This window comes from Scomber japonicus, chromosome 21 (assembly GCF_027409825.1).
Source record: "Scomber japonicus isolate fScoJap1 chromosome 21, fScoJap1.pri, whole genome shotgun sequence".
NCBI lineage: Eukaryota > Metazoa > Chordata > Actinopteri > Scombriformes > Scombridae > Scomber > Scomber japonicus.
Window position 1 is genome coordinate 24,048,639 of NC_070598.1, and position 14,182 is coordinate 24,062,820.

Sequence of the window (14,182 nt, forward strand, 5' to 3'; positions counted from 1 at the left end):
TGGAAGTGGACGGGCAGTTGGAGGTTATTCAGACTCCTTCACTTTTATTTCAGGTGGGTTTTTTGTTTTCGACTTTGACATTTTTTGGATACAAGGATGCCGCCAAGGTTTCTACAGCTTCTACCAAACTACATTTAACACTTTTTAAAAACAGTTCTAATACAACACAGACTATGATTTAATATCTATTTCATGGTCAAAGTAGTGCTGTGCGATATGGACAAAATTTTAAATCCTGATAACAATATATGTCCCCATATAGTATTTTCGGCACCAATTCCTCTTTGGGTTGTGTTTCCACTGTGTTCTCTGCCTCTGCCATGTTGTTTACATCTATGCTCCCCTAGCAGTGCTGTAAACCAGTCTTTACGGGTGATGTAAAAATGCTACCGCAAAGTAGTAGCGTTGCTACAGTTACATTAGCCTTCATTCATTGTTCATACAACATGAACTCACATGATACATTTGGATTATCCAACGGTCATTCCGACGTTGAGTTGTACTTTACACTGTGTACCTAAACCACAACCGTAGTAATGTTAACGTCGGTGTTAGCCGCTAACATTAATGTTAGTGTAGCAACAGAGCTAACCCGGGTCCTCACACATTAAAATTACGATATAAACGATAGAGAGTTAGAAGTTTTTATATCGCACTCCGATATATATTGTAATATCGCACAGCACTAGGTCAACGTATGACAGATATCACTAAAACCTATTAGGGACAATAAGGCACAGAATAATTTGATATGTGAATATGTAATAAAAGTCAATTTATGTTAATTCATTTCACATTTCTGCCATTATGTCTGGCTAGAATATTACAATCATTCCCAATAATATTACTAATTATAACTAATTGCTCATGAATCATGACATGGACGTGGATAAGCAGCAGAAAAAGAATGGAAGAATAGATTATCCAATTAAGAAAACACTAACACATTTGAGCTCAGAGGTTCAGCTAAAAATCCAGAAAATAATTATTCTCTGTGGAAGATTAGAAGAAACAGATAAGACCTTTATGAATGAACTTTAAGACTTTAAATATCATCTAAAGCCTCTTCTTACACTTTGAGGCCTGCAGACAGCATATCACCTTTCCACTCATCTTGTACAGCTGGCTATGAGTCTAAACTGTCAGAAGACCAGGAGACTTCAGTGGAAATAAACACACTTGCTCCCTCAGTGGGAAAAGTCAGCTGGAGCCAACAGTGATGAAGACACAGTAAACATGACAGGACTGACTGTTTACGTCAAGGAGAAATACAGACATCGACTTCCTGTCTGCCACCAGAGATATTTAAACCACACACACTGAACTGAAATAACAAACACATATGTGAAACAAACACGTCATGATACAGGAAGTTTGTGATGAGGTCGGGCTTTGGAACTGTCCTATCAGCGTTGACACTACAGGATATGCTAAGTGATGCTCCAGCTGTGACATCATGAGTGAGTCCACTGGCTAACAATATCATCCCTATGCTCATGGTACAGTCACTTCTGAACCTCTGATAACAGTCTGATGGATCTGCCCATGCTGCTCTGGAGGGGATGCCCAGGATGCTGCTCCTGGTTCAGGACTTGCCGTCAGGACTAGTGAGCGAATACAAGCTGGCTTCTTACTAGCTGAAACATGTGCAGACTCTGTTGTAATTATTACAACTGTTACACATTAAGTCTTTAAACACATTATATAGAGGGTGCCACCCCAACGCTTCACTGCACATACTGAGAAATAGGTAGGTGTGTGTGTGTGTGTGTGTGTGTGTGTGTGTGTGTGTGTGTGTGTAGAGGAGTCAGTGTATTATCAATAGGAAACTAAAGGGGGGCACAACTGAGCTTCACACACACACACACACACACACACACACACACACGTAAACATGTGTGCCAATACTAAAAACAGTCACTTCCCATTCCCTTTAATTTTTTTTGGTCCTCACCGCATCAGTGTGTAAACAGACTGTTGTCCACACAATGTGGCAATTATCAGAAAATAAAAACACACACACACACACAGACAGAAACAGGGATAGTGGAAGAGGCAGCAGCGGAGAGCAGCAGAGGAAGTTAATGGAGGCCAGGGAGGGTAGTGCTGTTAGAAGCAGCTGACTCACAGCTCAGACTGAACCGGCTGACTTTCTGATTGGCTGCTCCAGTGCCTGCCCCCCCCCCAACCCCCCAATCCTACCACTTCAACATGCTTCCAGCTCCACATCCAAACAACTCCCATGTGAACAGTTTCATAATGTGTGTGTTGGTCCCTTTTAAACACCAACACATGAAGCGATGCAATATGAAATAACTGGGAGCTTCAAATGTCACCAAACACATCCATTCATTTGTTGTGTTCACTTCAACGTTACATCTACTTTCTGGTATACAGGTTTGGTCCAAAAACATTCAGCAAAATATCTTCACAAGGGGTGCAGTTTAGTAGGAAATGTGTCATAATCCATTTACTGTTTGTTCAACAAAGCATGAGCCCATCATTGACAATAAGTGTACAGCGTATTGAGCCTGACTCATACGGAGCACCACAAATGCCACAAAAGTGCATGTGAAACCCAGTGGGTAAGATTTCACAGAGAAGTCTGAAGTGACATCTGATTGGTGTGAGTGGGCGTGGCCTATCACATATGTGCTCATTACTCTAGATGCATTTGAGCAACCTTCATTAAACTCTCTGGAGACATGCTGCTCTACATCCTCCACATATACACTGAGTTGCAATCACATCTGATGAAGAGTGGGTGGGGAGGGGGCACGTGGTAGAGGTTAGGGTTAGTTGTGTGCTTCAGCTCGCTCCACACCTGAAACCCACTCATTGCTGCTCGCTGCTTTAATAACAGCCGACTGAGCCCATTCCTTCTGCTGAGTGCAGAAAGGTTTGAACCTGCAAATTGCCGCCTGTGGCTATATTATTATTATTATTATTATTATTATTAGCTAACCTTTTAGCATATTGTCTGGCATGCCACCCCCACATTTCACTGCACATACTGATTAAAATGTATCCTAACAAATTCATGGTAGTATAACATGGTGGGGGCTGTTTGGGTTGAGGGTCACAGCCAAGTAGCGCTGCTGCTTCACCTCTGTGTTTAACCTTCCTGTCGTCCTCCCGGCTCAAATTGACCCCATCTCTTTTGACTGTTCCTTATTTCCTCCCTCTTTCTTTAATTTTTCCTTTGTTCTTCCCCTCCTTCCCTCTTTCTTTGCTCTCTCCTCCTTCCATACTGCTTTCCTCACTTCCTTCCACCCATCCTTCCTTGCTTCCTTCCTTCCCCTCCTATTTTCCTTCCTTCCTCACTCCCTCCTCACTCCTTTCCTTCCTTCCTTCCATCTATCCTCCTTTCCTCCCTCCCTCCTTCCTTCCTTGACCTGAGGACAACAGGAGGGTGGTAATTGCTTCTACTTTGGATTAGAGTATGCATTCAATGCTCACAGCAATGATAGTATACATACATTTCTTTATCTCTTCAAATGTACTTATTATAAACAGTAAGTAAAAAAACAAGCAATCAGAGATCAACTACTAATACTTGGATCTGCAAGTCATTCTAATTCTATTGGCCGACTGACATGAACAAGCATAACCCTCTCTCCTCTCATAAACATACAATCAGCAGTAGAGCTTGTGACCCCCCCCCCCCAAATCTACATGAAGGAGAGCAGGGTGGGGGGCCGTTCATTAACGCATTGGTGCCTTTGAATCGGACGGGGCCGCTGGCACCGCTACAACCTCTCAAATTAGTCGTGCTTCCTTGGGCCGGGACAACGGGCGTCCGGGGTCACCCTGCATGCCTGGCATTCCTCCTCCTGCTCTGCTAGTACTGACAGCGGCCCGCACACAAAAACAATGCTACACAAGCGCTTCATACACGACGCACAACACACGCAATAACAAGAAAAAAACCAACAACAAAAAACGGCCCCAAGCAGCTGCGGAGAAGGGGGGGGGGGGGCAAGAGCATAGTGAAGATGAAAGTATGCACAAAATATCAACTCTCAGCAGACTCAGTGGATTTTTGTACAGTATCAAGATGAGAAACAGCAGCATTATGTGAGTTACAGCCTACAGAATAAAAGTAAGCAGAGTTCCACTGTGACCATGATGAAAACTCACATGAATGTAGCCTGACTTCCTCACTCGCTGCACTCGTTTTTTAAAGAGTAAACACTCAACTACACTATGCAGCAACTGATATCAATCTGCTCACTGACATCTCTGGAGCATTTCAATTTTCAATGGAACTCCACTGCATTCATTCCACTTTCCAAGCAGTGACCCCCCCCCCCCCCCCCGCAACTCTGGATCATTATGTCATTGAAAAAGGTCCACTTGTACATTCTGATGTCTGCCTTCAAACTTTAGTCCAAGTCAGAACTTTCAGTTATATAATAACTGAACTATAACTATAATGTCTATAAAATCTATTGTAATAACTTATTCATATAGAGGTTGTTTTAGCATGTTGTGTGTGGTTAAGTGGCTAACTGCCTTAGGATCAGTAAGAGATTTGAGGGGTGGTGCTAGCCCCCCTCTGCAGATACCTGATTAAATGGAATTGTAGAATTAGAAATGGCAGTTATGGTTAAGGCGTCCTGCAACAACGTCCTTTAGGAGCTGTACATGGGTGTGTTGGTTGCTGGTGTCAGGGAATAAGGGGGGAACCTATGGGGCCAACACCCCCTGTTAAAAATTAACAAATCACCAACTGCTTCTGATTGACTGGACAGCCTAACCAATTGGATTCTGTAGCAGCTTCAACCAAGCTGACTGGTGTAAAGCTCAGTGTGCACAACTGCAACATGTGCACCATGAAGGAAACATGTCAGAAGTCCACACACTCACACACACACACACACACACACACAGCTGTATGAGTGTTTTCGCCTCACAGGTCATGAATACAGCTCTGTGAGTGTGACAGTCAGTATATGTAAGCTTACATCACAGCAGCAACAGTTACAGAAATACACATTTATAAAAACTTCAATATCTAACCCTGTTCTGAGTACATGGCTCCAAACTGTGACCATTTCTGAGAGTGTGCAAGTTTAAATTCCACATGGTCCCATTGTGTGAGTGTGTGGTGATCATTATGCTGTTTCACAAAGATCAAGTCTGGATCCACTGTCAGTCTTCAGGGTTTTCTCTCTGCCTTGCTTTGTATTAGCTCCAGTGCATTTGTTGAGAATTCAAGCCTGTGATTTTGACAGAATGAAAAGGGCAAAATCACAGGCCTGGGTGTTGCTACAGTGCAACACCCAGACAGCTATCTTGTAATTTATCCCCAAAAAAGGAAGCAGCCACACGCATGTTTTGATTTAATTACTAAATCACATTAGCGAGATGAAAGTCAAGCATATTGTGAATACTTTCTATTGCATCACTCAGACTGATGTGAGCAAAGAGGAGCAGCGATCAGCACTAACAAAAAACACTACACAACAAACACACACTGCAGCATTAAACTACTTATATCAACTCTGAGCTGAAGAAAATATATCAGTGCTCAGTCTGTCTCACCTCAACAACACAGCATGTTGGACAGTGTAGTGGACAGTGTAGGGGACTATTATGTGGACTATGTAAAGGACTATGTGGTAGCAAACCAGACATTGCTTGATTTTTGAATGGGTTGCTGTTGGACATTATTCCACACACAAAACACATTCACCTGCATGGTAGCATACCAGTTTGACATATAATGTTCACAGGGAGCAACAGAACAACAGTATTATTAATCCCTGAACATCTCAGAAAGTCATTTCTGACTGAACTACAGCTGAGGATGAACACCGTCAGGGTCTCCAGCTGACAGACCCACTGCTATTGTGTTATATTGATATTTGTGTTTGCCTGCCTCCGTATGCTGAATCCTATTGAAGAAGCCTTCCTAGCATATATCCTTAAAAAATAAATGGTGTTAGGGGTTAGCCAGGGTTCTCTAAGCAGGATATACATCCAAACCACATAACAGAGTTACTCCATAAACAAGCAATCACTGGAATACTAGTGAGCCTGTAAACACACTCAGTGAAGACCTCTGCACTACATTTGATTAAAAATCCTTGAGAAACAGGAAAGGTGTTCTAATGACGCAGTTTGCCTGCACACAAATTGTGCCATTTCCTGTTCATTCAAACTGCCAAAACACTGTAACCACCTCCTTAGTGCACAGTGTATTCTTCGCATTAGTGGTACATTGTATGAAAGTGGGACGTGCTCTAGGAGAAATCCCAAGATGTTTGTAGGATTTCATGACCAGCAGCGAGGCTGGAGGAGAGAGGAGCTGAGACAACATCCTGAGCTGATCAGCTCCATCCTCAGATGTGAGGGACAGCACCCATTGATTTGAAGTCTCCCTTTGACAGCACCTTGCGTTTAACTCAAGAGTGCTGACACGACACTCCATATACCAGCCCACTCCGGCTAAACGCAGCCCATTTACTTACTATGCCTAATGGGGCTGGGGGAGAAGCCGGAGCCTGGGACAAATGAAAGTGAAGGGTGGGAGCGCTGAGGGAGAAGCCAGCGACAGAGCACGAGGACGGAGCCTGTTAAAGGGCGGGAGGATGACTGAGGCTGGTCGAATGAGGAGAACGATAGTGACACCACCTAATTTAGCCCCGTTGCCAGCGTTCGGATGTGTGAGTGTGTTTGAGAGTGTGTGGATGTTTTTAGTGGGCGAGCGCCAATCCTGTGTGCCTCTGTGAACCGCAGGGGTGTGGTGCTGGATGCTCAACAGCAGCGTGCCACGAGGATGTCAGTAAAGATGCTCTATTATTATTATTATTATTATAATAATAATTATTATTATTATTATCATTTTACAAAATGTATCACATTTGCACTTTTGTGTATGTAATAAATTTTTTTTTTAAAAACTAGAAATCCATTTCCCTCCCACTGAATTGTGCACGGGCGGACTGATCTTTTTCCCCCCTCCTCCTAATCTGCTAGTTAGATTATCTGCATCAAAAAGATATTCCATTCTTTTCTGATGGAAATGATGCAGCTTCTCCGGCCGTGGACCCACGCCATGACAATCCTATTGCCAGACAAAGAAAGTGGAATTCCCTTCTCCTCTTGTGTGTCCCTCAGCCAACATATCAATTTAATAAGCAGCCCTGCATCTGAGGCAGCGATGGGGTATATGAGGACACAACCGCGCTTTTGGCATAGAGGGTTTCTGATGAGATCTTTATGTATGCTGTTTGAAAAGCATGCTCCTCCACTCATGATGAGCCTCCCTCTCTCTCTCTCTCTCTCTCTCTCCCTCTCTACACAAAGGAATGTCACACAAAGGAAATGCGAGAGTGCCACTCAATAGGAAACAACACAATATTCCTATTAGAAAAGGCCTTCTCCTCCTGCTACCACACGCTGGATACTGAAACAAAGAAGAAAAAGAGGTGCACACTTCCATTGCAAAATTGAAATAGAAATAAGAGCATAAAGAGAGGGTGGTGTTAAACACACGGTAACAGCAGCAGCGGCTGTGCATCTGTGGCATTCTCTAATGAGCAGGTTGGAAATCCAATTCACAAATGTGGCAGGTTAATTCGATAGTGCTTATCGCTGAAAACCGTAAACAGCCCGTTCCACATGACTTGAGGACACGTCTTTGTGAGCCCGTCCAGCATGAATGGAAAAAGACTGCAAGTCGGTCTTCCTTCAATATTACAACAACCGTAGTCTTCCTCCTCCTCTTCTTCTTCTTCTGAAATCATACCATCGCTACAATGCAAATGACCAACATCGAGTTTTATTTGTGAAATAATGCGCTGCTTAGGAATTTGGACGCCGTGCTCAGTGCATCGTTAAATCAGCACATATTTGAACGGAGTTTGGCGTCACCGGGATGCGCTGTGTAACGTTACTGCTGAAGTGGAGCAGCCTGATGATGGGATTGTTTCTCATCGTTTGACGGCAACATGCTAAACCGTAGCGTCTAATAAAATGCTTCTGTGTAGTTTGAGCTCTAGAGACTAATGTCATTACCTAGCATAACAAACAGGCTGGTTTCACAAACCGTTATTTAAGTAGAGCGAAACAAAAAAAGACGAGAAAAATGTACAAACTCTGGTGTGGTGAAACATCAGCAGCTAACGGTGCCGCACGGTAGATGTGTTATCTGTCAAACAACAAGTTCAACTTCCCGGCAACACTTAAAAACTGTTAATTACACCATTAGACAAGAACGTAGTGAGAGAACAGAAACTATATGTGGCTTCCAGGAGGCACAACAACAAATAGCTTGATAAAAAGAGTCCGGAATTGAGTTCAAACATCAACCAAAAGGTACTGCTAAGCCTGAACGTCACTGTCACATCACCTGGGAGGAGAACGGAGTTAGTGAGTTACAAACACAAAGCGAAACAATGTTACACCTACAGATACACTGAAGAGCCTTGAGACAACATAAAGTTCAACTATGTGCAACTAAGCCTGCGAGAGGACATGCTCAAATCACAGAGTCAATGAACAACCAGTGCTTGACAAAAAGCAAACATCCTCTCAGTGATGCTGCCAACTTTGTATTTGCGAAAAAAACTGAGCAGTGCTCCTCCCGGACGGACTCTTTGTGCTCTTTGTTGGCGAAGCAAGAAATCCAAAAACTGTAGCCAGAACCTGGCCGAGAGGAGGCTAGCTTTGATCCTACTGTGACTTTTCGCTCCCTGCTTCTTTTTTTTTCTCCCCCCCTAGACAATAAACATTCCTCAGACAGGCAACAGCAGGCTGGCCGCCGACCCTGCGCCATCTTAGTTACACACACTCTGCTTCTTCGGGCGTCTTGAACAAAGAGCTTTTCTAACGGAACCGGCCGGACCCATGAGTGTAACTTTCGGGAAACACATAAGAAACACATAGCACAACTCCAAGCTGCCCATTAAAAAGGAACTTACCGGTGTTTTCTTGTATCCTTGTCCCGAACAGGAGGACGAGCAGAAAGCATGGTATTGCATCCATCGTGGCTACGGACCAGACTGGCAGCCGACTGCTAACTTCTCCGTGCGCTGAGGAAGGTAGGCGCTGATTGGCTGGTATAGCCGCAAGTCCCGCCTAGCCAGCGCTAGTTAGGAGAAAGGGCGAAGCTGATTGGCGGAGGTACCTGCCACACCCCGCCCCACTGGAACCACTCTACCACTGCTGTAAACAAACACTGTTGCTATTCACTATAATGACAAAGTATTCATTTGTCTTACTTTGCTAAATGTCCATTATCAGGTATGAATTTTAATATTAACACGTTTGAGTGTGATCCTTTACTGACCACCTATGTATCAAAACTAATAATAAAGAAACAACCTTTAAATATATATATAAATATATATATATATATATATATTTTTTTTTGCTGTTTGTCTGCAATTAAATGGCAAAATAGAGATTCATTGCATTTCAGCCTAAATGAAGAAAACTCCAGCACAGCTAAAATATAAATACACTTGATAAGTATGATTTCTCCATACAGCTGTCACACACACTTTAAATAGAATTGCTCCACAGAAAAGTACATCTTTGTGAGGAGAAAATAGCTCAGACAGAGAGGAAGGTGACACTCATGTGATTTTGTCAAAGAGAAAGAACGTGTCACAGTGGCTCTGACCGAGGCAACATATCATAATAATAACATCAGCAAACACACAGAAAAGATATCCTCAATGACATGCTGTGGCTAGAACTGTGTGCATCGTCCATATGTCAGTCTTTCACACACACACACACACACGCACACACACACACACACACACACACACACAAAGACAGATGCCCTACACAATCCCGGCTGCTTAGGCGCATGCACACACACAAGCACACCTCTCGTACATTGTTCTAAATCCTATAACCCTTTGTCTCATTCACATTTACTCCATCTCTTGAGAAGACACACACACACACACACACACACACACACTTGACCTAGCCCCCGCCCCCCCAACGCACACATTCACTCACACACACCCTTCCTAGTCCCTGGAGAGTGTGACAGAGATTGATGATGGCCTATTATTTGATGTCCAACTGAGCCCTGCACAGTCCCACATGCGCACGCACACACACGCATGCGCGCACACACACACACACACACACACACACACACACACACACACACACACACACACACACACACACACAGGCTGGTACACTCTCATGCATATTTATTGTAGTTGTCCCTAAAAGATAGAGAGCAAGAATAAAACTGAGGTGATCAAAGGAATGGAGCAACATGCACTGCAGATAGATGGATCATGTGATGTAGGTTGTCAACATATGTATACAGGATGCTATTTAAAATATAATATGCACTTGAGCAGATGTTGTTAAATGAAGAGGGACCTCTGATACGCCATCTTCCCGACACGCACACACACTCACGCACACACACACACACACACACACACACACACTCACACTCACGCACACACACACACACACACACACACACACACACACAAAGACGCCGCCTGCTCTTAGCAGTAATCAAATGCAGTTCATGTTTCATTGCTTGTACCTGTCTCATTTGCATTTACAATTTTGGCATTTAGCTGACGCACTCATCCAGAGTGACTTTCAGTGTGTTGGGCTCTATAAAAAAAGATTTTTAATCACAAAATTACAAGCAACCAACAGTTAGCAGTGCAAAGGTCAGTGAGGATTTTCCTTTGAGCACAGAATGATTTTGCAAAAAAAAATATAGGGAAGCAAGCAAAAAAGAAAAGGACAGAACTAGATTATTTTCTTTTTTCCAGAATAAAATCAATACTTGGGGTTTCAGTAGTGGGAGGTAAATTCACCCTAAGTAAATAACTGCTCACCCCCTCTTTGGTTCTGTCTGGAGTGGGAAGGTTAAAGGTCTCTCTATTATAGAGGAGGACAGCAGAGAGCACAGATGACCTACACTCTGTTTCATTAGAGCTTCCATCTCAAGTGTAAACCTGCTCCCTGCTCTGTAAGTGGACTCTTGTCTGAGAGGTTGAGGACTAGCCAAGCGAGTAATGATGCAGGTCTTAAGGAGGACAGAGAGGACATGTAGATAGGAGACAAGTAGCCACCACAGCTGAACCCTGAAGCTGCAGTTCCTCTGTTGGCCACTAGTCTGTCAAATACTATGTTTTCAGTCAATCCTGCACTGATTGCTATGACATGTGCTGTTGATATTTATGACCCCCAGATGATTCCTAGTCATCTATTATATTAAATCAAATATTGTACTTAAGAGATGGCCACAAAATCATTGTGCCATTCTTCACAGACGATGAACTCATTTCATTTAAAGATATAAAATGTCCTACACACAGTATACCTCTAAATCTAATAGGCACATCTCTACAGACTTTGTTGAGCACATTCATGCTTCTCAGATGAATTTAATAACAGCATAACCTTTTCTCTGGGACATGTTAGATGTCCAAATTGACTTTGTAATGCCACAACTTTTTTTTTAAAGAGCCACCAACAAGTAGAAGCTGGCACTTATTCAGTAAAATCTATCTATTGAATGGATTGGCCCATAATTTGGTACAGACATCCAGAGTCTCCAAGGAATGAATCTTAATGACTTTGGTGATCCCATTTGTGGGTTTGAGTGGAACATATCAACAAGTATTGGATGGGTTGCTATGAAACTTGGCACAGATATTCATGATTCCCTCAGGATGAATTGGAATAACTTCGATGATCCTCTGACTTCTCCTCTGGCACCGTCATCAGGTCAAACTTTTCATTTGTCCGATACTTTGGCTTCTAACCATATATCCACATAACCGCTGAACATTCCGATCAGCCTCAGCCGTGCGTTGTGTTCAGTGCTAAATAAAATAACATTTAGCTTGGCATGCTCCAGTAGCCTGCGGTTCGGTTTTTGGCAGCGGACCTTTGTTGCATCTTGCATGCCATTCCCCATCCCTCTCTGTTTCCCCTTGTTTCCTGTCATCTCTCAACTGTTGCTATCCCAAAATGGTGAAAAATGCCCTAAAAATATAGAAAAACAGACTAATGTTGCACATGAACACTTTAGAATAAGATGAATTCATTATCATTGTAAAGATGGTAGCATGCTGACATACTTTTTTTTTAATGCAAGCTCCTTACTTAGCTTGTCACTTTCTTGAAGCGTATATGCAGCTCTTCAACAGATCCACTTTCATGAGATGTCACTACACATTTAGTAAAGCGCCTCGCCTTTTTCCATGTGCATTTAAGCTGCTTAGATCAGTTCCTGCTCAGGACCGAGCCTAGCGCTGCCATCAGTCTTTAACGTGCTGTCATGTGTGATTCACTACACTCTCAGGTCGGAAACATAAACATGTTTAATGTGAAATGAATTCATATGCTGAAATGATGCAAAGATGTGGAAGAAGTTTAAAAGCAAAGGCGAAGGGATCTAATGTTGATTCATAAATGCATTAATGCTGGCATAAACAAGTGAAGTGCACCAATGCTTCATATGCTGTTTCTCCTCATTAACTTTCATTTGTTTCATTGAAATAATGCCTGTGCTGGGTTAGGCCTGCTAGCTGTTCCAGGGTCCAGGTTAGGGTCAAAGGCTGATGGAGTGCTTGCTGGACTGGCAGTCCTGCAGTTAGTGTTCCATCTGCTGACACTGTTTCTGCTTTTAAGACATTCTTATAGTGCCTTCTCACCTGACAGCTAGTATTTTAATAGCTTTCACCTGTTTGGATGATTTATTTGTGAACTTCCTTTATTCTTCTAACATTGTGCCTGTATTTTGTTGTTCTTTTACATTTGTGATTGTTTCTTTTGTGCTGCCTAAAGCACTTTGCTCCTGGCTTAAAAAAGTGCTTTTCAAATAAAATTATATATATATATATATATATATATACACACCTCTTTAAAAACCCTTGAAATGGTGTTTCTCCTACTTCTTCTCCCATGTTAATAATTCCAGATTATACAATAACCAAACTGAGTTCACTCCTGGTCAGTATAACTAACATATTAACTATGCTGGTAGGATGACAGTGAAGTAATTACAAATCCTGTTTATTTGTTCTTAGACAAACCCCAAGAACAATGAAGTCAATTCATTTGAAAAGCCGAATGTTTGACTAATTCAACTGTAATTAAATCTCCATAATTAAGAAGCAGCTGCAACAGAAGTCAGCTCACCCTTCATCAGAGAGACTCCTTTTTTGTATTCTTTTATTTAGATGAGAGAGCTGATCCTCCTGGGCTTAGATAATAAGTCTGAATCCAATCTGTGGAGAGATGTTCTGTTTTTCTTTTTCTTCAGCTGCTCTCTGCTTGAGAGGTTGTGTTGCTCTACCTTTCCTCATACAATATTCTAAAGGTGTTCTATTAGATTCAGGTCAGAGGACATACTTGGCCACGTTTCACTTTTTTCAACTCTTTTGTGATTTTTTGTAAACATGACTGACCACATCTGATCCAAACTCATTTCTGTTGCTTTCTTCTGACTAAAGCATGTGCCGCCACTATTCATCAGGTTTCTTTTCATGTTGTTTGGCAAAGTTTAATCTTGCTGTTTAGTGCTGTTTTCTGAGTAATGGTTTCCTTGTTGGACACTGTCCATAGAGTGTGACTTAATGGAATGTCCTTCACACTGTCTGAGCAGACATTCAAACACCAATTTCCACAGATAATCCTTGTGCCGAGTCAGAGAGAACATAAACAGTGAATTGTGTGTACATCGTTTTTAAGAGGTAAGATTCCTCCTCTAACTCCCGATCACTGCTGCTACTGTGTTTTCGCTTCTGTTTAGCAGCCTACTGCTGTTCTTATTAGTTGTTTAGACAGTTCCATATCATGTGGAGCCATGCTGCATCATACACAGACCAAAATATGAGGAATTCAGAGGTTCTTTTATAACCTTATTCAGGAAATTAGTTCTAATTAGTAGTCACAGGTGTACTCACTTTTCTTTCAGTGGTCACAGGTCAACTGGTTTGTTTTATTGAGGTTAAAGTCCGTGTAAAGTAAGAATAAATATGTGTTCTGAGTTTGACATACAGAAAAGTGTGTTGTTAACCACCCTGCCAAATTTGAATGATTGAAAAAGTCGTCAAATATATGAAATGAGGCTTCAAAGTTGTGTAAAAATCAGCCTCTTTCTCTGCTCCCAAACGCTGTGGGCGTGGCCGCCGAGTTCGCTGAAACCCCGCCTCCTACCAAG

At 42.4% G+C, this 14,182-nt stretch overlaps 1 protein-coding gene across 1 annotated transcript in view; it reads right to left on the reverse strand.

Moving 5' to 3' along the window:
• The window catches only part of tgfbr1b (transforming growth factor, beta receptor 1 b), a 63,095-nt gene extending 54,093 nt beyond the window's left edge, over nucleotides 1–9,002 (reverse strand). The window contains exon 1 of the mRNA XM_053342239.1: nucleotides 8,931–9,002. Coding sequence (XP_053198214.1) covers nucleotides 8,931–8,994 — 64 coding nt within the window. The 5' untranslated portion in view covers nucleotides 8,995–9,002. The remainder of the gene's footprint in view (nucleotides 1–8,930) is intronic.
• Between the last annotated feature and the right edge of the window lie 5,180 nt (nucleotides 9,003–14,182).